Source organism: Melanotaenia boesemani, chromosome 9 (genome assembly GCF_017639745.1).
Source record: "Melanotaenia boesemani isolate fMelBoe1 chromosome 9, fMelBoe1.pri, whole genome shotgun sequence".
Classification (NCBI taxonomy): Eukaryota; Metazoa; Chordata; class Actinopteri; order Atheriniformes; family Melanotaeniidae; genus Melanotaenia; species Melanotaenia boesemani.
In genome coordinates, this window is record NC_055690.1 from 25,185,965 (window position 1) to 25,212,375 (window position 26,411).

Sequence of the window (26,411 nt, forward strand, 5' to 3'; positions counted from 1 at the left end):
AAATAAAAAATGCAGATTTTAAACAAAGTTAAATCAAAAAAGGTATATTCACTCCTTTTTAAAGACCTGTTTTGGGGTGATGTTTTGACATCTAGTGATATATAGTGCAATGGTAAAAAAAAATCTTGCAGAACCTTGGGTAAGAAGGCTACCAGTAAAATGGGTGTAGAATTACTCTGCTTAAATCTAGAAGTGCAACTAACATCACTGACTCATTGTTCAAAGGATGTTTCAGAAAATTTCCCAAGAGTCTTTTAAACCCGAGAGCCCAGCGATGCTCTTGTAGACTTACAAATGTGGAGTTAGTAAGCAGAGGCGAATGGATGAGTAAACAGGCTGTAAGGACCTGCCGCAGACTTCAGGGATCACAAAGCAGCATGCGTTTGACTAATGTGTGTATCCTAGAGTCAAGTTTTCATAACCACCTGTGAATGTCTGTTTGACTTCTCTCATGAAGCTTTGCACTATTGTAACATGAAGAAATCTCATGCTGTGGTGTAAATTTGACCCTTTAAACACAAATATTTCCCTGTCATGAGATCTTTGAAACTGGATTCCCTCCTAATTCATGTGAAGGCAGTTTGTGTTACCTAATATAAAGTCAAGCCCTACCCAATTTTCAGCTGGATTTCCTTAGAAAAAAAGCCACTCTGATACTCTGATAGATGATATTCATGTCAAGCTTGAACGTTATGGACTGAAGAATCTGTAAATCCAGCGCTGTGACTGATGTAGTCCACATGTGCTATTTCAGCTTTACTGTTTGAATTCTTTATATTTGGGAATTTTGACCTTCTTTGACCCGCTTTACCAAAATCATACTAGATATTGCAGGAGTTAAAGGACTACTTTGAGCACATTTATACTTATCCCACACTCTTATAGTCAAGTAAACAGATATTTTCTCTATCTGAAATAACAAAATCCTCATCAGGACCTGTCAAGCTCACCTAATGATAAAAATGTACATAATTTGCCATCTGACTCTCCCTTCAGGTGTTTCCCCAAAATGCTGAAATGTTCCTTCAAACAGCGGACAGGAATGCCATGTGGGAAGAGAGGCTGTAATAACAGGGATTCCTCTTTGGTCCCTGTAGGAGTGTTTTGTTTCTGGGTGAAATTGTGGGGTCAGCAGCGGGACACGCAGCTGGTAAAGATCCTGTCTGCCGCTTTCTGACTTGGTGGGAACTCTTGGTGGGTCTCACTTGGAGCAGATCAGGTTCATTTGTAAGAAGAAAATTATCTAAAATGCAGGTTTTTGCAACTGTGCTGACAAGAGACAGAGAGGAGTAAAATAAAATGAAGCCACAATAAATGTGGTTCAAGCTAATCTTAATAATTTACAGCTGTACCGCATGCAGAGATCCTGCTGGGATCAGAGCGTGCCCTCTTATTGATTGTGCCACTGGGGAGACTGGCTTGGCAAACACCTTCTGAAGTGTAAAACTGATCTATTTTCTGTCCTCTTTTTTTATTGTGTCCAAGCATACAGTCCTTTGTTGTCATTTGAATGTGTTGTTCAATACAACGATGCCTGTAATAAGTCAAGCCCACTTTAGTGATGGCCATATTTCAAGGACTGGTGGAAACAGAATTACAAACGAGTCCATGCAGCCTGTCATGAGATCATATATTGTTTTAAGTTTGTGGCTCTCTGTGGAGGTGAAGCACAATGTACTTGTGAACTTTGGCTACACTAAGTGGAACAGTTTGAATTTAGGGTCATTAATCCATTTGCAACATGTATAAGTTGAGGAAAGTTTATTTATTTATTTATTTTTGGGACATTCAGTAAGTCCTAACAGTAAGCTTGGATCCAGCATCAGTACCCCCATATTCCAGGTTAAACACTTTGTCTAACAAACATCATCTAAAGAAAAACAAATCTAATCATTTTATTTTACTCAGTAGAAATAACAAATGAGCATCTTTCTAAATGAATCCTGAGCTGTAAACCTGCCATAATGCTTTACATCCCATTCACAGCTTTTTGTTCTTGAGTTTGAAAATGACCAGTTATTCTTTATTTTCGCTTGGAAAATTTAAGCAGAGTGAAACAACATAAGATTGAGTGTCCAGGGGTCTGCAAACTCTTTAGCATGACAGAACACACTCTTTGGTTTCTCTTGGGATACATTCCCATGACATTTCATTATTGTTTGGTAAAATACATACGTTTTTCTTGTACATACCATCTCACCAACATCACTGAACCAGCCAGTGGACTGAATTTACTGACACCAAATGACAACTGTTTCATATTTCATAGTTTAGTTCTTGTTGTGAGAAAAAAAAAAGCAATCTGCTTAGCAGAGATCTCTGGCTGGAAATGTACGTAACAGTGATCTCTAGGGGTAATATTCTGTTGAATGTGCTTTTAAACTAAATTTTCTGCTTGCTGTCATTGACAAGTTGTTGTTCTTTCCTCATGGAGGATGTTCCCATGTTTGCCAGAAACATTCACAAAGAGAACAAGGATCCACTGGGAGTGCACAGATTGTACTTCTTGAGTCATCTGGAAACAATTAAACTCTATGGACAGGGACGCAGGTAGCCACTAATTACTCTTATAGTTGTAACTATACAGGCAATGCTGCGTTAAATGTCATTACTAGAGAACTACCTTCTGTTACATGTTTATTATTCAAGGTATTTAGACATGTACTCTGAGCTGCATTATAAATGGAACTGGGGTTTTCTTTGTTAATATTAGAGGCTCAGTTTGTTCCATCTACAAAGAAAAAATGTAAAACTACTAACTTCTGTTTTGTTGTGTTTTGCAAGGTGTTAACTCAGATTTTATTGCCATGAAGGCAGCCCTCTGAACTTGTACATGAGATTAATTGTTCAATGTTCCAAGGAGATCTCTCAGCATTAATGACAAAAATCATATCTAAGTGTCATATGAACAGAGCAGAAATTATTCTAGTAAAACACAGTATGAACTGAGAATAAAATCAGCCTGAACAGCACTCAGTTGGGCCTTGCAGTTACTCCTGGTTTGCACCACTTTTCAATAGATTCTGCAGTATCTGATTAAGAATCAATTTTTATTTAAAGTGTAAAAATCAATGTAAAACACGTTCTCGATTCACTTCACAATTAAAAGCAAACAGAAAGAAACAGCTACATGTTGAGACCAGTAGAGTCCATCTCACATCAGTTTGTCTTAATTTAGTCTTATATCTGCACTATCAGCAATATTTCCATCCAGTATCTAGTATTTTTTAGTTTTTCATAATATGCACATTGTGTGAATTTACTTGTATTTATAAATTAGCATCTTTATCCCTTAAGGTTTTGTTTTTTAGAGGTTTATGTAACATGCATGAATTGCTGCAGCCACATTTCCTTTTCCTGAAGGTAAATTCTGTACCACAAGCTTTGTGCCTTTCAGAAAGTTTCTCGGGTTGCCATGCTGGGATACTTTGTTGTTATCTGGCTAGTCTGTCAGTCTTTTTTAAACTCAGTTCAAGTAAGGAAGTAGAGAAACTCCACAGACAGGAAATGCATCAGCAAGGTGTTTATTCGGAACAGACAGCATGGACCATAAATGCAAAATACAATGTTTCATCAAAATAAAAAAACAAAGCAACATAGTGAAGCTGAGACTGGGCTGGAGATGTGCAGATAATCTCTACCTACAGCTACTCACCGTTTGTAGGACAGACAGCAGCTTTTTTGTTTTTAAAATAATAAAATCTTGAAACCGTCTTTTACACTCACATTTTGCTTTATAACAGAACTGAAGGAAATGGCCTGTTTCACCATTGCAAGTATGCATTTTTATAACTCTCTTGATAAATTGCTGTTCAACAAAGTCACTCTGAAATCAATTTTTATGCTTGCATGAACCTTTTTCTCATTTCCATAATAATACAAAGAGGTGAGAAACTTGCATCACATGTGTGCTTTGGCCAACACCTCGACGGTTACTGACAGTTCAAAGCGAATATAAACATTTTCCTTTTAGTTTGGTAAAGTTATTATGTGAAACTGGCGCGTTATTACAGTGCTGCGAGTTTATAGTCAGAGTGCTGCATATGTTTCTACATGAATCTCACCCACATTCTGACGAGGATCTTTATTATTTTAGGACATTAGGCCAAAATGATGAAACAAATAAAGAAAATTCCCTTATGAAATACAGTTGAACAAGCAAAGTTCATGGGTAGGTGGGTGGAAATTAAAATACTCTCCTGTTTACCATCATCTACTGGCCTTATTAAAGCAGGAAATGGACTTAATGTGTAAATTAAACAAGTTCCAATACAAGTGATCAGTTAAAACCCAGATATTGTGGCTAAAATTTGGTCCAGATTATTTTCTTTTTCCAGCCTTGACCAAGTGAAAATTCTTATCCAGTGGTAAATAGTTTTACAGTTGTAACTCTGATTAGTCGGGTCATTCGTTTACTCCTCACGTGTTGTGAACACAGGCAGTTCCAGCTGCAGCTCAGCGGGACGCCACACATTCGCTTGGCTAACACATGTAAAGATTCAACAAGGGAAAACTTTTCAACTGAACACAAAAGTGATGGAAACAAAAGCAACCTTCAAGTAGCATTGCAGACCATGCACACGGGAGGTACCAGCATAGCAACACTTTAAATCAGTGTTTTAAAAAAAAAAAAAAAAAAAAAACAATCTAAATCTTCTTTTCAGGAAAAAGTTGAAAGTTCCTTGAAAATAAAACATGCATGTTAGAATTATATGATAGATCAAAGACAAAACAACTCATTTGCACACACAAAAATGTGGCTAACCCTGTTAATCAGCATCAGATGCCCAACATGTTAACACAAATTCAAGTTTTTTTTTTCCTTCATTGTTCAAATTCAATGCATAAAAGGGGGGAAAAAAAAGAAAGACTGAATCAAAGTGATTGTTCAATTTTCTCTAGTGAAAAATGATTGATCCATCTGGTCCAGTGATGGAAAAAATACTTAAAATTTGAGAAATTTGCTGGTTACAGCATCAAATTTGAGGATTTGGTTGCTTTTGAATAGAACAGTACAAGCAGAAAACCATCTGAAGCACTCAGGACAAAACTGACAGGTCACCACAAACGGCTCTCCAATAATTTGATTACAAATAATTTTTCTTAAAACCTATGAAGTCCAGTTCTATCTCTAAAATCTGAGCTGCAGAGAGCAAATTAAGAGCTAAAGCTGCAAAACAAACAAACTAACGAGCTGGAGAGTGCTGCTGGTGTGAAAGATGAAAGCACAACCAGGAGCACTTAACAGGTGCTGTGATTGTCTGGCTGACTTAGTGGTGACAGGGATGATTTGTCATTCAGATTAATTCTTCACTGCAAGTCCTCCATGATGACTGTTACAGACCACTGTAGTTATGTTTGAAGATAACACAGATCTGATGAACATCATACCAATACGATTCACAATCACAAGAAAATACGACTTCACCACAGTCGTGCGATCAGGTTTCAAAACTGAATGCATGCAAACTGCTTGCCGTAAGTCAATAAAAGGTAAAAGATATGTTAGCAAAACCGTACACACAAACTGAACATATATATATATATTTAATTTGTCTAAATTTTAAACCATTTGTATTCAAAATACATATACACATATGTCCAAGAGATTTCCTTTGGTCAAGAAAAATATTTTAAAATCTACAAGCTATAAATGTTATTGTACAGGAATGAATGAAAAAAAGAAAAAAAAAAGTATTTGAGATCATGTAACTGATCAAAATGAGGAAATCTGATACCAAGTATCTAATCATTTCCATTTGGAAAGCTCCAAATATTTAAAGTGCGTCTGCATTATTTCCTCAGCATTAAATGTTAAAGAAACATCCATCAACGTAAGGCAGATTGGTTTCATCTACATTAATGACCATATATATTTCTATTTATATGCACACACACATACACAAACACACATGCACGCTCATTTGTTCAAAAGAAGAAGGACACTACAAGAGTGGAGAAAGGTTTCAGGGACACAGAAAGAGGACGATCCTCCAGAATGATGATTGTTAATGACCTCTGGGGACAGTGTTAGAACAGAGGGGGAATCATCACAACTGATACAAAACTGAGTGAATTAAAAAAAAAAAAAAAAAAATAGCAGCCTATTCACACACTCAAAGGATGCCTCTGTCACACAGCTGTAGATACAAAAAGGGGGACATAAATTAAGACACAGAAGGAGTCTCTTTAAAAGGGACTCACAGTCCAAGAGCGATAAATGAGGCAACATATTGCTAAAACAAAACGAGTTCGTTCATAGTGGACTAACTATGTCTGGAGGTCATGGTGTATATCATTCTCCTGGTCACACAGTGGCCTTTGCTTTGCTGGACAGCTGCAGAGGGTCCTCTAGGACCACTCGGGTTCTCTGTGGTGAAATGACACTTCCTGGTATGGCTGTTTCAGGCCACACCTGCTTGCCCAGGTTAAGATGTTTTCCCAACTATGGGGTTGTCACTGAAACAGAGAGCATAACAGAGTGAGCACGGCAGGAAGAAAGTAATCATCCATGAAAACTCATCATAAATACATTAATCGCTAAAGTCACGTTAATGACTACATTTTTATCTATGAGGAATCTCTCTCATTAAACCGTATTTCATCCTGCAGCATGACCCCACACCAACAGAATCATAAAGAACCATCACAAAAAGAGTCCTGCAGCAGATGGCGTGACCCAGCAGAGCTCCGATTAACACTTCACTGAGTAATGTGCTTCTTTGAAATAGGAACAGTATGGTCACATCAGATAGTTTACTGCACTTTGTAAGAAATTAGAAGAGTAAACTATAAAAGCTGAGGCCAAGTCATACAAAAAGACACATGTAGGGAAAGTCCAGACTTACAGGCTGCCGTACTGTGCTGTGGTGTCGTTCCTGATGTTGTGCTGCCTCTGCAGCTCCTCCATGATGTTTCGAAGCTGTTTGAGTGTCTGAAAGGTCTCTTTGGGTTCCTGAATGGTGAACTTTGAGTATTCCTCCTGCTCCCGCTGAGGACCCTGGTACACAGCCATACTGGCACATGCATCTACGGGAAGGACAAACACTGTAGATTGCTGCTGGCAGTATTGAGCTGAACTAGTGAGCACCGTGTGCTGGCCTACAGCATTGGTAATTAAAATGCTTACTGGGATGTTTACAAAGTGATACACTCAGCTGTTCACATGGAATGATTTAAAGATCAAAAATGTTGATGACATCTTGCTTTTAGTTTGGTCTCTATTGATCCTGGGTGGAAGAGCTGCTTACATGTGGGAATCCAAACAAACAAAGCAAAAAACAAGCCGGTCGCCTTCGGTGAGGCGAACACCAGCTGAGCTGGATTGAAGTCAGATGACCTGACTTTGTCAGAGCTGGAATAATGAATGAAATGAAGAACAGGTGTCTCTTCTATTTTACGAGGTACACTCTAGTATGGTCACACATGTAATGTATTAATCATTATAACAGGTCACTGTGTCCAGCGGTGATGTCATGACCAAAGAACCCAACAGCCTGTTTTTATGACATATGCCAGCACATTCATCAAAACCTGCCTTGCTTGGACTTTATATTTTATGAAGAGGAACTGACCTTCCATGTTCTGGAGCTTGGTACTGTTTGAGGAGAGAAGGGAGAAAATTCTCTCCGTTTCCCGGTCACAGTCTATGTCTAGCTGGAGGTTATCCAGCATGGTGCTGAAACATAAGAGGACAAATGTGTAAGGACGTCTTCCCAGGAATAAAGAGAAGAAACAACTACTCTTATTTGTCAGAGTTAAAACACCAGTCTGGCTTGATTAAATATTTTGTATCAAACACAAAAAGAAAAGTGCAGCCCTGAACAGAACACAGCTTCAAATCTGTGCAAAGAATATTTTTGAGTAGTTTTAGATACTTAACCTTTCTTTTATTAGCCTTTTAGATCTCTCTTACAACAGCCTACTTAATTTATTTGGCAATTAAAGGTTGATATTTGCCATCTTAAGCACAAAATGATCCATTTGTTTGAAATCTGCTCCACACTTGACTATGCATCAACATAGGTGGCCAAATTTAAGACCAATGGCAGATTTTCAAAAACAGCAGTATGTTTCTTTTATTAGGTGTTTACAGGTGTCCTTACAACTGCAGCCAAGAATACTATAAAGATGAGCTCATCATGATGGTGATGATGTGGATGTGGTTGCAACACTCACGCTGTACACGGCTTGCAGCCTGGAGCGCTGCTACTCTGGCTTTTGCAGCACTGCCAGGCTCCACTGGTGTAATTTGATGGATGGAAAGTGGCCAGTCGTCCCTCGTTGCAGCGACTGACCTGGCCCAGGATCTCCAACCACTCGCTGGCTTCCACGCAGTTCCCCGCCTGAACGTACAGAGGCTTCTCCGAGTGGACCACTTGAAACATCTGACACCAAAAACAGCGATTTCAACATTCAGAGTGAATAAAAATGTCAAACTTTAAAAGTAATAGTTCTCAAAATTTCATTAACGAGTCCTCTTTCTCTCTCAAATTGTGAAATGATTTAAATTAATTTAAAAACAATGTTCTTGAATGCAATAATTCATCTTTTATTTATTTTAGCTTTGGGAGCCGACAACGGCACAAATATTTCCACATTACTGGAGGAAATCAGGCATCCGGACAGGCATCTGAGACAAACACACTTACATTTTTGCGGTTAAAGGCACTTTCATCCAATTTTTCCACTGCCTTAATATTTTTGACGTTGATGGTGCAGAGGGCCTCTTTTCCTGGCAAGCAGAGAGTATGGAACATGTTTATGCTAATAACAATAACAGAGACAGAAAGCCTGAAATCGCAACAGCATGTATTTTATTATTTCACACAATTTATATTAAAAAAATCTTTTAAAAAAGCCATAACCTAGGAGGGTGCAAGTAGATTATAGTGATGCAGTAGTAGTCATAGTAACCATGTTTGAAAGGCTGTTTCTCACTCCTGAAAACTACATGCAGAAACCAAAACGTGCTAACTGGAAACTATGAAGGATATTCATGCTGGAAATACGCAGCTCCAAGGATCAGGTTTGTTGATTTCTGGAAGAAAAACATTGGGTTGACACTGCGTTGGGTTTCAGAAACTGTCAGAACACATAGCTGCATTTGTGGAAGTCCATGACCACAGGAATGCAGCGATAACAAAACATTACAGATGGACCCTGTCCCGACGACAAAGAGAAGCAATTCATCTAATAATGCAGAAAAAACGTGTTCCATGTAGCTCGTGTTGCTTATCAGGCCTTAAACAAACACAGGATAAAGAAAAATTGCTGATCCTCGTATTAAACCATGAAATACAACTCAGCCTTGTTACCACACAGGGTGGGTCAAACTAATACACATCATTTAAATATCCATTTCTTATCGTGGCTTAAATGTAAATCTATTGATTCCTTATATTCTGTGTCCAATGAAAGCAATCAGCTGCTGACAAATATTCACACCCACACGTTGGCACCACAAGTAAAAGTCAGATAAAGACTATTACTCTAAATTATTATTAAATCTCTCTAATAAAACATCTTATCCATGTGTGATCAAAACTAAATATCATCATTCATGTAAAACCATACGCACATTTAACCAACATGTGATATGTTGGCTCTTTTTAGTAATACTTCTGGTAATTATTACATTTACTTACTACATAATATTGCTAACATCCTAACCAGATTACAAATAAATCCAATTAGGCACCTGCAATATAGCCTGAAACAGGAAACCCTTCACCTTGGAGGAGTATGCTGGGAGCTTTAAGAACAAAAACCAGAGCGTGCAGCTAGAACCTCTGAGTTTTGTCTGAATCTGTTTTCACACATGAAAAAGGGGAGAATTGGGTCTAAATTTTCTCACACGTGGCCTTCACAGCAGGAGATTCCCATGCTCTCACTACTAAAAATACTCTGATGTGACATCTAGAGTGCACAGGAGGCAGGACATGATGCCAAAGCAAACCATGGAAAGCACAAAGTTCCCATCACTGCATGTAGAGAAAAGCTTTTAACAGTGATGACGGCTGCTGATGAGCATATCTGCAATATTGATGTGATTCTTAGGGAATTTACAGGAAAGCAGAAGAGGGGGGGAAAGAAAAACAGACTGTTAGAAGAACACACACTCGCTCACTATGGAGGACATTTGCTTTGGAAACCCTGAAAGTTTTACACAGTCTGAAATATCATCATTTATTGTTTCTTTTAGGATTTGTTTAGTGTTTCGGCTGCGACTGTATTAAAAGAAATTCCACTTGAAGACCTAAGAGTGATTCCTGATGCAATATTTCACAAATGCATGGAGTTTCTGAAAAGGTTTTTCACCAATGTGGAAGATTACCTGCTGTATTCACATGTGATATTGTGGATAATTAAGCTCTTACATGCAGCCCCTCCTGTAAATATCAGGACTAAAGCATGTGTGTGAAAACAGCTCCTCTACTAAAACGATAGACACCCGTCTCACCTTTATGTTTGTGGTAGGAGAGCTCCCTGTTGGTCACTCGGAGCCACCTCTTTTGAAAGGTTTTCTTGACGAGAGGTTTTCTCTGAGTACGTTTCTGTACTTCCCTACAAGGACGCACACAAGACGGAGTTTGAGAAGCAAAATCTGTGCAAAGCCAGTACAATTTCTTTCTTTCCACTATTCACCATGTTTTGCTGATTTTAAACTTCCTGGTTGTACAAAATGATTACATAGTTTTAATTTGAGGTTAAATTAAGGCTAATTATATAACTAAGTCTGATATCCAAGTATTATTATTTAAATAAGTAAATTATTAAAAAAAAGTATTATTATTTAAATAAGTAAATTATTAAAAAAAGTATTATTTACCATCTTCAATGTTTAATTTCATGCCTAATCTTTACACGTTTAAACTTAAGAAGAGCTGAAAGGACATTCTCACTGGGATTTATTTTCTCTTGCATGGAAATGTAACAGGAATCATGGCTGTCGCTCTTTTGATGTTCACTGTGCTCGATTTCAAATGGCCGATGGAAGTGATCTTTTCTCTGTGGGTTGTAATTTATTTTCCCTTTTCTTTATTTTCAATACAACCACAACAGTGAAGTCTTACAGATGAAACTTTTAATTGAAGCATAAACCTTCAGTCACTTCTCAAACAGCTTCAGTTTTACACAATTAAAAGCTCATTCAGCCTGTAGTAGAGGCGTAGATCACAAGTTTGACCACAGTACGACATTATTTTGATTCAATCATCTCTAGTTAGAAAATAATCTTCTCGCACCTTTTCAACTTGCATTTTCAAAATTAAATGAAGAAGCCTCTATCTGACGCCGTCTTTATGCCAGATCTGACTGGATTCTGTTCAGGCACATTGTGGACACTCACCCCTCCTTGAGAACCACCGCGTCCTCCAGTCCACTGGACTCTTTGCTGACATTGGAGGAAATTTCATCAAGAAACTGGAAGCAGAAATGACAATGGCATCAACGATAAAACACAAATATACAAATACTATGAATTACATTGCATTGATTTGAGATAAACCATTATATTTTAGAATATAATAATAAAAAAAATACATACCTTTTTAACTTTTTCAATGCACTTGTCCTCTTGGAATGATTTGAAGAAGTCATACATGTAGGTTTCTTTGAAACTGGACTAAAGAGAGAAAAAGTTTAACATCAAGCTGTAAATAAAATTTCAGTCTGAAGTCATCATTGCCTTTAAAATATTGATCCATCTGATGACCTTTCCGGTCATTTTCCCTTCATTTTTAATCTTTACAGAATTATTTGTACTCCTACCAGTTTCTTTGATAAACTACCCCAGCTGCCCAAAGTCTGGATAGTTTTTGAAATAAGTGTGAGCGTGCGGGAAATCTCAGGATCCTGCAATTAAGAAGAAAAAAAGTAGAATGACAACAGTATACAGGCCAGTGGTGAGTACAATATCTGGTACATATGTTAGAGAGTCAATGCGGGGGCAAGAGGCGGACACTTACAGGGTGATGAGAACGGAGCTGGAAAGAGTGTGGAGACAAAACGGCCACGGCAAAAAAACGCAGGAACACAAAACTGCTCACAGCTGAGTACTGAACATGAGGGTCACCTACAGACAGAAGAGAACATGCCGTTCAAATAAATGCCGCTTAGCAAAGGAAAACACTGATGGCTACAATAACTGGAAATCTTCAGTTGAACTCAGTGATTTGGCGCCACCTTTTGGTGCATTTACCAAATAACATGATTGCTTTTTAGGAACTGGATCAAACTGTTTTTCCCTGTTTAATTTACCATAAGGTCCATAAATAAGCAAATGTATGGACTATGATGTCCATATATTTGCTTAGATAAAATGTTGAATTAAAAAAACAAAAACACACAAGTAGAAATAACAGTTTCCTGCTGTGTGACAAGGCATTGTCCTGGAATTTGATTCTACACCTGACAGGTTACCCGACACAAAACTTTTTTTCTGTAAAATGATGAGAAATTAGATGCATCTTTTACCTGGGAAGCGTTTGCAGGCCAAGTGTCTCAGAGACCTGAAGACATCACACATGAGTGGGGGACAGCTAGAACTGGACTGGGTGATGGAGGAGAAAACTTTCTGTACATAAACCTGAAGGTTTTCCTAAAATAAAAAAAAAAGGATTACTCCCACTGGACTTGACAGTAAAGTTCTTAAAGGCACTAAGTTACTTTTATACTGCTTGTAATATAAAACCAGAGAAGATGATTCAGTTTACCTTGTTTACCTCCACATTGTCGCCTTCCTTTAGTTTAACAGGGTCTATCTCACATGTTTTGCTGGATTCGCAAATCTATGAAAAAATAAATGAAGAAAAACAAAACAGCGAAATATTAAAACACAAGTCAAACTTAATGAACTCAGGAGAAAAATAACAGATTTTGTGTTGTGCGGAAATACAAATGTATTTATGTATTTACATTTTCTTTGAATTAGAAGTTTAACATCCAAGTACTAATTTATTTTGCTGAGATGCCTCAGTAGTTAAACTTCAGATCACAGGTATTAAAAAACAAGACTAACAAAGTATAAATACCTTTTCTACATACTTAGATGTCATTAATCATCTAGTGATCAAACTCACTTTTAATTCTATTAAAAGACTAAAAAGGTTTTAAAAAAGCTGATGGGGCACACTGCGAAAACTCCAGTCCAACCAATTACATCTGCTCGTTTGAAGCAAGAAGGCAGATGTTCAAGGGGATTTTTCCACACTGACCTCACCGATTTCTGCTTATTGCAGCATTAATAGTGTTTCATTTGTGTGTGTGTGTTTCCTCTTACTCATACCTCATCTATTACAGGCTTCAGGGTAACAGCTAAGTAACTCTTTCCCACAATCTTCATCATGTCATCAATGCAGCGTGTTGCTAGTGAGTTGCCACGAAATATAGTGTTAGCCTCCCTGCAAGGACAAGCAATTTACAATTTTTTAACACATTTCTGAGAAAAAAAAACAAAACAAAAACATTATTTCACTGTTTTATATTCTATTATTTATTAAACTATTTTCTGTGGTAGCTTTGAATTGATTCTGACCATCTTTATTAAAATACTCTTTAACTTTCATGTCCTGCTTTTAAAAAAGGAAAAAAAATGTACTTGTATAGTGTGTTCTTAAAACTTGTTTCGTCTTTCTTTAGTGACAACACCGAGTTTATCAAGTCTATCAAAGTGAAAATGAAGGAAATGTAAATAATCTAGATGTCAGATGTAATGCAAAGCTGCATCCTGTTCACCAATTTGGTGGTCACTTTATCACTGCTAGAAAATGATAGAAAAGGAAGTTAACTTCAACTCTTTCATTCATTTGTAGGGATAGTGTCAACAAATCATGTCCTTAATATACCTTTTTTGAGATCATAAAAGCATGTGAGTGACTCACTGAGTGTTTTCCAGCTCCAGCACAGCCACAGCAGAGACAAAAGGCACGAAGCGATTGTGGTAGAGCAGCAGACGAACCATGGGCAGCACAGCCTCATATCGCTCTCTGCAGATGTCCCCTAAGATGTGTGCTGCTGATGCCGAGATGGGCTGAGGGAGAAGGAAAAAAAAAGCCAATCAGAAGAGGGTAAATACAAGAGAAGAGGAGAAGTATTGTTTGCAAAAATGAAGGGTAAAAAGATGGAAATTGTGTTACCTTCACATCTGGGGATTTGAGCAGCAGGTTGCGGAGTGGTGTGTAGCAGGCAGAGGGCAGCACCGTGTCTTCAATGTAGGTCAGCTTCAAACGCAAGGATCCCAAATCATCAGACTTGGACTTGCTGCCGTTCCCTTTAGGCTGGAGGAGATACCTGAAAGGACACGGTCATATCAGTGTTATGTGAAGTGTGGAAAAACAATTTCAGTGCTGAAGTTGGCCAAAGTCATTTCAATGAGAAGTACATGATTTGATTGTAGGTTTTGTCTATGACACTGGGCCTGAACACCTCCACAAAAAACTAAGAACACATAATTATAAACAGGCCCAATTAAAAATAATGGGAAATCACAATGACTTTAATGGAGACTATATAGATAAAAACATAGAGAATAAAAATGAACAAACTGCATTGTTTTAACTTGCAGAAACTATTTATTTTACAGCCATAAGGATGAAAAAGTAAGTAAATAAGTTTATTGTTAAGGCAGACTTGTGGGCAAACTGCTGACACATCCTGCATTCAGACTGGATCGCTTACATCTTCATCTGGTGGTAACCAGGGAATGCCCCGGAAGTTTAGTGCTTATTCTGTGGTGCTCTTATTTATTTCTTGTTTAAAGCAAAACTGAGGGAAAATAGCCATCAAAATGATCAAGCATCAAATACACTTCATTTTAAAATGATGTTAAAGCCAAGAAATGTGCCAGCACCTTATAAAAGAGTGGATTAAAAACAATGAACTGCTAAATTAATATGAGAAATATTAATACAGGCTTCATGTAAACTGATAAAACTCACACAAACAAAACAAAAAAACGTTAAATACATAAATTATCATGTATTCTAAATGCGACATCAGTTTATTAAAAAAAAAACCTCAGCACAGCTAGAGGCCATTTACTGCACCAACAAGACAGCAGCTCAAGAGCTGGGTAAAGTGGCCTGTAAGTATTATCCAATAAATGTAACACCTTCCTGTCTGTTACATGCAGTAAATCATCTTTTAGCTGTATTTAAGAGGAATTTAAACAGCTTTTAGAGTGTATATCTTTTAAGACTGTTTGCTTTTTTCTTTCAAGCATGAAGGGAAATGAATGTATTTTGTACGAGCTAACTCAAAATGTTTTTAAATTTAAGTTTGTATCTGCATCAGACATAAAATAAAGTATAAGCTTACAATTTGGTCAACTTCTTCAGGTTTTAGTCTGCTCATGCTTCATTGAGACCCTGGGGCTTTAATGGGTAAAGAGAAAACTGGCTGTAATGTGCAGCATGCACATCTTCCTTCAAGTCAACAGGTGGTGCAAAACACCAAACCAGTACATGCGAAGTTGAACTGCAGAGTTTCAAAAGCTTGAAGTACTTATTCTATGTTTGTCCATAAGCTGCTTGATCTGTGATTATAGTAGACATTTACAGGGACTTTAAACAGGTCACCTGTAATGAATTTATAAAGTAAAACAGTATTTTCTGAATGCAATGTGGACTACTTCCAGCACTCACACAGGACATGAGGCCCTGCCACCATGCAAAGAGCCACCCACGCATTACACTCACAGCCCTCATGTACTAACAGATTGCTATCTGGCATAATCTCATATCACAGACTCTGATGCAAAGCTAGGACACAGCAGCACAGGAAAAACTGCTGAACACAGAAATCTGGGGAGGTTTCTCAAGTCACCTTGCAGCAGCTTAAACAACTTGGCTGTACATGTTGTCATATTAGACACACAAGATGGAAGCTCAGTGCAGTACCGATACTCAAGTAATAGGCTCAGTCTTATGAAAAGATCTGATCTAGCTTCGTACAAGGAAGGGGACAGCTTGGTTTTATTTATCAACAACAATCTAACCCATTTGGTTAAGACCAATAAACAGGAGGGACTTTTCTATCAAAGTCTGCCTTGTTTCCACATGTAAAAAATAATATATTTATTTATGTGTTTCCATTTATGCTGGACAGAAAAGCTGTAGGCAGCTGAATTTTCTGTGTGCTTTGCCTGAAAGTCAAAATCTGCTCCTATAAAATGAGACTCTAGCTTCTGGATGCTCTCTGCATTTGTACCTAGTCTTTGGAAAATAATACATTAGTGTATGTGGCCTACATTCACAGCAGAAAATTTAAATAACATAACGTATTACGAAGTAAGAGGATATTTTATATTTTTTTCAGTCTAGTCCTTACCAGGCTTTGTGGATGTGGTCATTTCGCAAGATCTTAACAGGGACTCGAGTTTCCCCCAGAAACACATCTTGAGCCAGGTTCTCGTTGTTCCACAGCTCCACTCTGCAAAGAGATATGATGCAAACTGACATGGTGCATTTTAAACACCAAAGTGCAAAATTAAACTTCATCATGTCAGACAAAACTGGAGCTGTTGTGTGCTCAACACAAAACATAAACCACTCAGTTGTAATGTGGCAAAAACGATTTAAAGGAGAGAAAAAAAAAAAGGTATAATTTCTGAGGGGTGCTTACCTGCTTGGTGCATAAGAACTAATACAAATCCGTGCAATGACACCACCTCAAATCCAAACTTCAAAACCATGCATGAGTGTTTACCTTTAAATCTGACTAGCCTTACCAAGTGAGCACGAGTCCAGTGTGACGGAAGCCCCACATATCCTTAACCAGAAACCAAAGCTCTCCATCGACGGTGAGAACACACCAGATCCAAACTTAATTTTGTCTTTTGTTTGGAGAAATAATTTTACTTCTGTTGCAGCTATATAGGGGAAATGAGACAGACTGTGTACTGTACAGATAAAATGAAACTTACTTGATCTCAAGCTTTTCAATGTCCTCCTCCTCCACTTGGAAATGAGACTTTTTTGAATAGCTGCTGGACCGTGTGATCTGAGGAAGATTATATGAAGGTTTACCAACAAGCTTCCTTAAACATACAGAATCTCTTCAATGTTTTCAGAGTAACTAAGCACTTCAAATCAAATGAGGTAGAATTTACCTCAAAGGAGAAGGTTTCTTCAAAAGACGGGTTGCTGGTTTTCTTCTTTATCTTAGTTTTCTTTTGGTCTGACCTGAGGACAAAAATATAGAAAGTGATACACTGTCAACGTCAGTTTCACTGATAATAATCGGATGAAGTAGAAGAAGTTGAGGTGAAAACGTTGATTCAAGAGAAAACCTCTGTTGGTAAATAATTACATGTAATTCCTCCAACAGAGATACTTTGCAGATGTAGTTTAATTAACTGCAACAAGAGTTCAAACAGTCATTTATTCTGAGGAGGATTCATCAGCCAGCTCTTTTATTCTGTTTAAAAAGATGCATTTAGACTTGGCCTGAAATACTGACATGTGCCTAAAGAGTAGGACATATATTCACAGGCACAAGATAAGCCGTGTGATTTATTAAATGCTTTTCAAATAAATATTAATATTATTAATATTCAATTATATAAAGGGAGGGGTAGCCAGTGGTTGTTATGACAATATCTTGACATTGTTATAGTTGAAAAGAATTAACAGTGAATAAGACAAAAATGACTCAACTGATATGTCATTTTACTAAACATTTTAGAAAAACAGATATGAAGATGTTAAAATACAGAGAATTGTCATTTTTATTTAAAAAAAAACACAATGAAGCAAAGGGACTGTGTGTATGAGGCAAGCAAAAGCTGACACACCTTACAAACGGACAGGAGGATCATTAACAGGCCTTTTTTTAAAAATGAAAACATAAACCTTGGACTAGCAACTAGCTAGCTAATTGTTCTGCCTTCATGTCAGAATTAGCAGAACTTGGGCTGTTTACGTAAATTGCACAGGAACAATGAGAACAAGAAAAACTGGATTATTGTGAAGCTGAAATCTAGCACCACTACAGACACCGGCTCAGAGAAGTTGATTTATGCTTGGTGGATAAAAAGGTTAACTTAGGTTAAATTGTACTGTACTATAATGGGACTGTATGTTCTTCCTGAAGCTCCACACTGTGGATTAATTTTGTGAAGAACCAGCAACTCACTGAGTAGGTTTGAGAGCTGCACACCCAACAGAGAGAACCAAAATTTCAGGAGGTGAAAATCACCATCAAAACTTGCCTAATTTTTCTCCTGGTAGTTTTACAAACTTTTACCAGCAAAACTTATGATTTAAGAGATTTTACTGGCTACATCCAACCAAGACTGCAGCTGCTGGACTGATTCTCCTGCTCCCCTCTTTGTCTGCTCATGCTGTGCCGATATTTCTGCCGAATCCTCAGCAGGAAAAAACTGCCATGAGCTAAGCTGCAATTTCACAATGCTGTCAACTTATACCAAAGCTGGAAGGTGACCGAAATATTTAATACATCTGCAGTTTGCATTTGTGGCTTTGCATCTAGGCAGCTTGATTCAGTTAAAAGGAGCTCTCTCTTTGTTTTCAATATTTTTTCCTCTCTCTAGTTTTCTATAGGAAAAAATGTTATTTTAAGTCTCTTTGATTGTTTTAATACATTAGTACATGTATTTAAAATTAATAAACAAAGTAAAAAAAAAAAAAAAAGAAGGAGCTCTGTCCGACCGTTTTATTTGTGCTGATGTGGAATCTATCCATCTGGGTATTGAGAGGACACGTCCTTGCTTGATTTCATTAGAATTTTTTAACCAAATTTGGTTCATCTTTCTCATTCATGCTTGGCTGAGCAGTTTAAAAACATTTGCCTGTTACGTGAAAAACTCAGGATATAGATTTTTGTCTGTTTTACTCAGGCTATAAGTAGATCAGTTTTCTATTGTCCAGGTGATGATTATTTCAATATAGCCAATAATTGAACTCACTCTACTTAAAAATAAACACGTACACATAAAGTACTACTTAAAAAAAAACATCTACATGCTCTCAAGAGAACCTTGTTTTATTTGTTGCATACAAGTGGAAATGAGTGAATTACCTGGCTGGTCCGTTGAGAGACACAGTAGCATAGGAGTCACAATTCTGGCCATTAATCGTCGGCAGTTCCTTGCACTCCATTATTCTACAGTTCACAAACAAGAGAAGCAATGAATAAAAAATACTGTAAAGAATTATATCTACACAGAATATTCACAAAACATTTAGCACAGTGCTGATTCCCCCTCAAGTTTTAAAAATAAATAAATTTAAAAAGCTATTAATTTAAATAGGTGCATGCCAGTCATTACAGTTTTCTGAATTCTGCAGAGAAGCTGATTATACAGGAAGACAACTGTAAAATTTTTTAAGTAATTACATTTAGACAGGCTTAAAGTTAACCCAGACCTTACCAAAGACGACTCACCGCTATGTCATAAGAGCATTTAAAAGGTAAATAAACTCCTGTTGGTTCAACAGATGCTCAGAGGAAATACCGTGACCAATAACCCGCAGCAACTGCACTACCAGTAAAAGACAACGCTGACAACAGGAAAAGTGCTAAACTTACTTCAAGCAATTTTAGAAATAAATGTTTTTGAAAAAAAAATAGATGTGTAAAAACACATTATCTTAAAGTATTTCAAAAGGAAAAAAATTATTTGACTTTTTACCCAAATAAATAAAGTTGCACCGGAATTCAACACAACACTGTGACCGTAATGATGCTAATGTCTGCTGTAATGTTTATGTATTCCTCTGTAGTTGATTCAGAGAACGCAAAAACACCTACTGTGTAACCTAGGGGTTGGAATTATGAAAACAATTTAACCATGACGAGAAAAAAAAGAGTCATGGGGAGTATATGAATATGAAATAGCATCAGACTTTCATGTGTGTTACAGATCCTGTTCCACAGTACTGCTCTGCCCTCATGTTTAGCCAGTCTCACACAGGGATCATTGCTTTTTTTTAACATGTGTTTCAGGTGACAACAAACACACAGCTGAAGGTACCCTAAACAGGATGTGGCTGCTAAGCAGAAGCCTCTAGAGGATAAGAATAAATTCAGCCCATCGCTAAATGAGGCCAGAGGGAGAAGTCAAGCAGCTAAATGTCAGGATGTTTGTCTATAATCTTCCTAGGTGTCATGACAATATTCCCTGTAGCCTTCTACGCTTTGGTCTTAACTCCATCTCACTCTTCTCTGACCATCTCTAGTGACTGATTACACTGCTTCAGAACGAGATGCCTGGAAGGGTGCACAAGATAAACTCAACACCTTTGATCTTAACTTTGCCATCATAGATTAAACTGATACAGGAAAACAGAAGTAAGCAGGCTTAGTGACGGTCTCCTCTGTGGTGAAAGCTGACGATGAGCAGGCTGACAGTTTAGGCAAACAATATGAGTGACATGCTGAATGACAGCAGAAGAAAACCACAGCGGTTGCAGTGTAAGAAGCAAACTTCCTGCTCAGATGCCATCACTTCCACTTCATTACAGTGCTCTTTAAGTATGAATGGGGGTGCAAAACAACATACGTAAACAACATGAGATCTGGCATCTGTGCATCTGCATGTGTGCTTTGCACGCTCAACTTTTATCTTTCAATGAGCAGCTCTCTTTGACTATCCCCTCAGGATGTTATACATTATATAAAAAGCAGCTGAGATAATTTCCTGATGTAAAATATGAAGCTCAGATGTAATGGTGGTAAATATTGTGGCACTTGTTAAATATGAAACGAGTTAGGTTAGCAAGCAATTTTAATAAGTATTTTAGACATTTCTTCTCACAAACCTCTGACGCATTAAACAGATGATTCACGTTTGCAAGCAACACAAAGAGGATATAATATTGTTATCCTGACATAATAATGATAATATTGTTTTCATCATGAGGTGTTTGAAAGTAAAGCCAATTACAAGAACCAAAACTGAAATAACTGGATGTGGCCACTGCAGCTCATAGGAAAAAACTGTTTCAAGATTTCTTTGTTTTTTTTTAGTGAGTCATTTAATGGGAAAAACTATACAAGTTCAATGCAGATTTTATTAATTTCCACAGCTTTGAGTCACAGTGAGTCATCTTTCCCTCTGAAACTGGACAAAAAAAACAAACAACAACAAAAAAAAAAAAAAAACTTTCTTATAGTCAACTTTAACTACTCCTGTTCATATGTCTAAAATTCTCTTTGATCATCTGCTTCTTTTCATGGCATTTTATTGTTTGTCATGCTTTCTGTGCATGTTGCACATGCATGTGAACATACAGCAGCATGCACCTAAGAGGCCTTGATGCTGTAAAAACTAGTACAAGATTATCTGATTCCTAAAAGACAAAGTTCAGGTTAGTATTTTTTGACTACATAAAAAATTTAAATCACTTTAATAATAATTAAATTGTCCAAAATGGCAAAAAAAGAAAAAAAAAAAGACTAAAGCAAATATTTGGGCACTTCTTCTTGCAAGTGACTGCTTGTGAAGTTCCTAAAAGTCTCTTAGTCTCTTAATTATTGTTTGTGGAACTTTCCTGCAGACGTATGGAGCCCCCCCAGGGGACACGTGAATATTTTTCCTTTTTTATTGCCACGCAATACTGTTGCATACCTCGCAAAAAAAAGGGATGATCTGAGAGCGTGCACAGCCTGTTAAAGCCGTTTTGCTCAGTTTCTTTAGGTAGTTCAGGTCTGAATTGAATTCCACGTTAGCAGAGGATGTCTGTTGTTCTAACGTAGTGCTTTAACAGACATGACATTAAGCGGCTATAGCTCAGGAGGAAGAGCAGTCGTCTTTCAACCGGAAGGTAGGGGGATCGATTCCAGGCTTCCACTGACTACATGCCGAAGTGTCCTTGGGCAAGACACTTAACCCCACGTTGCCTCCCGATGTGCCTATTGAGGTGTGAATGTGTGTGTGAATGTGATAAGCAGTGTAAAGCGCTTTGGTCAAACTGAGTGGAAAAGAGCTATACAAGTCCATTTCTTAAATATAGACCATCTTGAATAAATTATACCTTTTAAACCATAAGCCAGGATCATGTATTATTATGTCATTTTTGACACAAATCTTCTAACATCTTCCTCATTATAAGCTCCATAAGCACTGAGTAGTTAATAATTGAAAATGTGACTTTATTTAATAAATTACCAATAAATCATATCAATCTCACTTTACAGTATAAACACAAGCAGCCAAAACAGTAAAGCAGCAAGATGCTCGATACCGACGGTACTTGTAATTAATCCATTAAAGCAGTACGTTACAACATATTTCCTCTGATAACGTGGACATGCCATTGTCAGGTGTGTTATGTTGACTTAACGCTGTGAGGGACAGACGCAGATCTGAACCACTTAAAGAAACTGAGCAAAATGGCTTTAACAGGCTGTGCGCACTCTCGGATCCTCCATTTTTTGCAAGGTAAAGCAAAAAGTATTGTGTGGAAATGCAAAAGAAAGAGAGAGAGAGAAAAAAAAAAAGCAACCTTGCCCTGGGGGGCTCCGTACAAAAGGTCCAGGGAGCATTTGTTCTATGGTCAAGACCTCCCACTCAATCTTTGGCCTTTACTGAGAAGTTAATACTTCATTTATGCTCCCCCTTGCTACAGGTTGTAACACAAGTCCAAAACAAGACTGATCCACTTCTGTGCTTAAAACATATAGGGCTGGCTTCAAAGACAGGACTTTAGCCTAGTCTTAGACTACAATGCTGGTTTTAGCTGCCTTAACCCAAAGTTACTTTCAAATACTAAATAACTCAAAGTTTTAGCCTATTCTGGATAAAAATAAACCAGTTGTAAGATGAATGATTAAAGCTAATCTAAGACTAAGTTGATTCTTTATTCTTTCAAAAGGGGAAGGTTTAACTTCTGCTTAGATAATGTTTGCTGGGGACTGTGGAGTATTTGGATTATTTAAATGAAGACCAATATGCAGCCTAAGGGCCTGCAGCAGGACTGCTTGCATTCTGGAGGAATGTAATCATTTATTTTGATTAATTAACTTCTCAAGAATGCTTTCGTATGTACAAAGGAAATGCTTTAGAGCTAAAATCTACTTGGGCAATAATCAAGAAGGACTCGCACTTCGAAATGTTTAACTACTTACGTTTGGCAGGAGCATTCAGATATGTTTGTTTTTTTTATTGATTCCATTTGATTGTATTTTTTTATGTATTTAATTAAAACTGCATGACCGAAGAGGTATAGGGCTAATTTTAAATGTAGTTTGTAGTCACTGAAACACACTCATAAATATTTAAAAAGATATTTACTGTAAGACTGTGTAAAGATTAGTGTTTTTCTGCACAGCCCTCTGCTCCAAGTTAGTAATCCATTCAGCTTGCAGAATTTTTTTTTTATTTCATGTTCTTCATTCAGATATTAAAATGTTTGCTCAGGAAAACTTTTGGCTAATTTCTAATGGATGTTAATTTTTTGGGTCTCTGCCGAAAGGTGATGGTAATGTTGCAGGAGTGGAGGAAACACATTTAATATCTTATTTTTGGGGGTTACAATTAACCTGTGCTGAGTTCTCCGTCTGCACTGTGCAAATGTTTATCGTCAGGTAGACCATCAGGAGGTTCCTGGTTCTTTATTTTTCCAGACTGAAGCCAGTTCATCAGTGGTGGTTCATGTGGTCCACCACCACTTTTCTGATTTCTGCTTTTTCTTCTTTTTTAAAGAAAGTTTCCAGTTCTTCAAACAAGTCTATAAAAGGCCGATAATATAATGGAGGTGCATCATAACATAAATATGAGATGTGTGGAACATTGTTGTGGTTGCATTCTTATTTGTGTTATATTCATGACAATTTTCCAACAGTCTTACATGCAGTTTTATGGTTGTTGAATAATTGTGCAGTTTGGCACAACTTAACTATTACAGATTAAGGGCTAGTCCCAGTTTACTCTTAGCCCTGTCTTTGAAAACAGCCCTTAGAGATGGTATTCTTGATAAAGAAATTCTCATGGCAGTAAGCAGCCGCTTAGTGAAGCCCAGAGTAGCCAGTTGTTGGACAGGGTTCAAAGAGCTTTAATGATGATTTGAAACACACCAGGTTGCTAACTAGGCAATTAAGTTCTGAGAACTTGAGAAATGTTAGGAGAAATTGAGTCTCTTTGGGTGTCAAAACTCCTTTCCTTTCTTTAAATCTTACTAAATAAACAAATGGAAAAATGAATTAATCCCGTTTATAATGTTTAAATGCAAGTTTTATCTGTGATTTTAGGTCTGTTGAAGATCTAAAATCTTTTATTATATCAACTATATCAGATCAGCTACCAACAAAGGACTGTAGAAACTTACCGGACTAGTAACCGTTGAACCGAAGAGCCATTCTCTGTGATCATTTCACTCAACCGCATCTCCAAATGAACCTTACCCTGTTGACCACGAGGAAAGGAGAATTCATTTGGCAACTTACAAATCATGAGATGTTAATTTAAACTCAAGCACAAATCAAATGTTTTAACCTTAAACCAACATGTTACATATGTAAATGAAACAAAAATTAAGCTTTCAGCAGAACAGATATGGAAATAAACTTTCTTTGTACATTTTTTTGTGGCGAGTGACATATGTTTCACTGTTATATTGCTTCTTAGTCTTCTCAGTTGTTAATGAAAGACCTGTTTCCTGGCTACATGTTTGATTAATGGAGGTAAAAATGTATGACAAGAGCCACAACAGCTGTGAATTTTGTCATCACTCAGAAAGATCTTTACAGGGTCGGATGTGGTGAAGGTTACAGGTCTTGGCTTCGGAAGTGTCAGATGGAGAGAAAGAGAGCTTAGCATAACGCCCCCGCACTTGCACTTTGTCTCTGCATGTAGCTGACAGGGCAAGTACCTCTTTCTCATGCAACACGGGCCTTTAAGCCAAGATAATCATTTTTACAAGGGTCCAAATGAGTCAGGAAATTATCAGCAAATTATCACATGGCATCTACTAACCTGTATTACTGAGTAACACTTCTATCATTTTAAAACATTACAGTTTTTCTTATTAAAAAAAGGCAAGTTCACAGGGTGCATACACTGCCGCTGTTTGGCTACAAACCAAACCAGGGAGGCATTGCATCAACACCTCCATCTCTCACTGATGTAACTGTGCATTGAAAGAGTCTACTTGTGAGTGAATCAGTGCAGCAGCACGTACCCAGAATAGACCGGCGTGGGCTAATGGCAGCTAAAGTCAACATGTTAGCTTCAGTGCAGCAACACAGAAGAAGTGATATGCTGTAGTTTCACCCAACACACAAGGTAAAATTGATATGATCCACATATTAATATTCTTACAGCAACATATCTACATAACGCAAGGTTCAGTGTTACAGACACCACATCTATGATTTCTCAAAATAGATATTTTTTGCTCTCAAGCATTCTTGCTTGCATTCTGTTCATTGTTATTCTACTAAGAGAGCTTCAAAAAGGTCAGAGTCAGACAATTCAGCAAAAGCTTTTAAAGATCAGAAATAATCTAGACAGTCAAACACTGTTTCAAAGAAATTAAGAGGCAGAGAGGACTTTCCTAAGAGGTGAGACTTTTATCATTTAAAAGACAAACAGTTAAAATTGTACATAAACTAAAAATAAATTAATAATAATTCCACAAAGTATCAAGAGGTGCAGCTCTCACTTGATATTCTACACTACATTATGACAATCCCCTCAGGAGGAAAACTTCCCATGTCGAGGACATGTTTCTCTATGTATCTGCCTGTGTGACTGACACTTAATTGCTCAACTTAATGATGCACATCCAGCTGAAGTGTCTGTATCAACTGACAGCTTCTGATAGCAGGTGGTGTTTGTAGAGAAAAACCTCTTGTACAAGAACAAAAAACAAAAGAACTAAAAAAAAAAAATAAATTAAATGATCCTTTAATGTCTGAGGTTATAAAATTAACAAGAATTTAGAACTTAAATGCTAAACTTTAAAAAGACGTTTAATCTTTTTAAAAACACTGATATTTAAAAAAAAATAAATAAATAAAAATTACCTGAACTTCTGAGTTAGGATCAACTGGCTGAAGGCTAAACCAGTGCTCCTTTCCACTGTATTTACAAAGATCATCTTTCCGGATTGACACCTTGCCTGAAAAGACAGACACGCACATGGAAAATTAACTACAACAGATCAACTGAGATAAGTCAAGTATTCTTGTTTATGTCTTGAACGTGACTCACCAACAGGTAGGTCCCTTTGGAAAACGCCCTTGGCATAAACATAGAAGGATAAACACTGAAATGGGCGCGGGATCTCAAAGTAGAAGTCTTCTCCATAAAAAGGGCTGTGAACAAAGAAAGAAATTACTATGAACATCATTATCGCAGGATGACCTTTATATTCAAATTCAGGCCTTTATATTCACATAAATAAATCCTTCAGAATAAAGGAGCATTCAGAGAGAGTGTCTAATAT

At 37.3% G+C, this 26,411-nt stretch overlaps 1 protein-coding gene across 1 annotated transcript in view; it reads right to left on the reverse strand.

The window, feature by feature from the left end:
• Positions 1 to 3,508: 3,508 nt before the first annotated feature.
• Positions 3,509 to 26,411, reverse strand: part of rasa2 (RAS p21 protein activator 2) — a 31,165-nt gene continuing 8,262 nt past the window's right edge. The window contains exons 3-24 of the mRNA XM_041995578.1: positions 26,177 to 26,280; positions 25,990 to 26,084; positions 24,291 to 24,367; positions 19,042 to 19,125; positions 17,111 to 17,183; positions 16,925 to 17,001; positions 16,330 to 16,431; positions 14,139 to 14,292; positions 13,884 to 14,032; positions 13,289 to 13,403; positions 12,717 to 12,791; positions 12,478 to 12,601; positions 11,970 to 12,076; positions 11,773 to 11,856; positions 11,549 to 11,626; positions 11,351 to 11,424; positions 10,463 to 10,566; positions 8,652 to 8,734; positions 8,179 to 8,387; positions 7,575 to 7,678; positions 6,849 to 7,029; positions 3,509 to 6,459 (exon numbers count right to left, since the gene is read on the reverse strand). Coding sequence (XP_041851512.1) covers positions 6,429 to 6,459; positions 6,849 to 7,029; positions 7,575 to 7,678; positions 8,179 to 8,387; positions 8,652 to 8,734; positions 10,463 to 10,566; positions 11,351 to 11,424; positions 11,549 to 11,626; positions 11,773 to 11,856; positions 11,970 to 12,076; positions 12,478 to 12,601; positions 12,717 to 12,791; positions 13,289 to 13,403; positions 13,884 to 14,032; positions 14,139 to 14,292; positions 16,330 to 16,431; positions 16,925 to 17,001; positions 17,111 to 17,183; positions 19,042 to 19,125; positions 24,291 to 24,367; positions 25,990 to 26,084; positions 26,177 to 26,280 — 2,284 coding nt within the window. The 3' untranslated portion in view covers positions 3,509 to 6,428. The remainder of the gene's footprint in view (positions 6,460 to 6,848; positions 7,030 to 7,574; positions 7,679 to 8,178; positions 8,388 to 8,651; positions 8,735 to 10,462; positions 10,567 to 11,350; positions 11,425 to 11,548; positions 11,627 to 11,772; positions 11,857 to 11,969; positions 12,077 to 12,477; positions 12,602 to 12,716; positions 12,792 to 13,288; positions 13,404 to 13,883; positions 14,033 to 14,138; positions 14,293 to 16,329; positions 16,432 to 16,924; positions 17,002 to 17,110; positions 17,184 to 19,041; positions 19,126 to 24,290; positions 24,368 to 25,989; positions 26,085 to 26,176; positions 26,281 to 26,411) is intronic.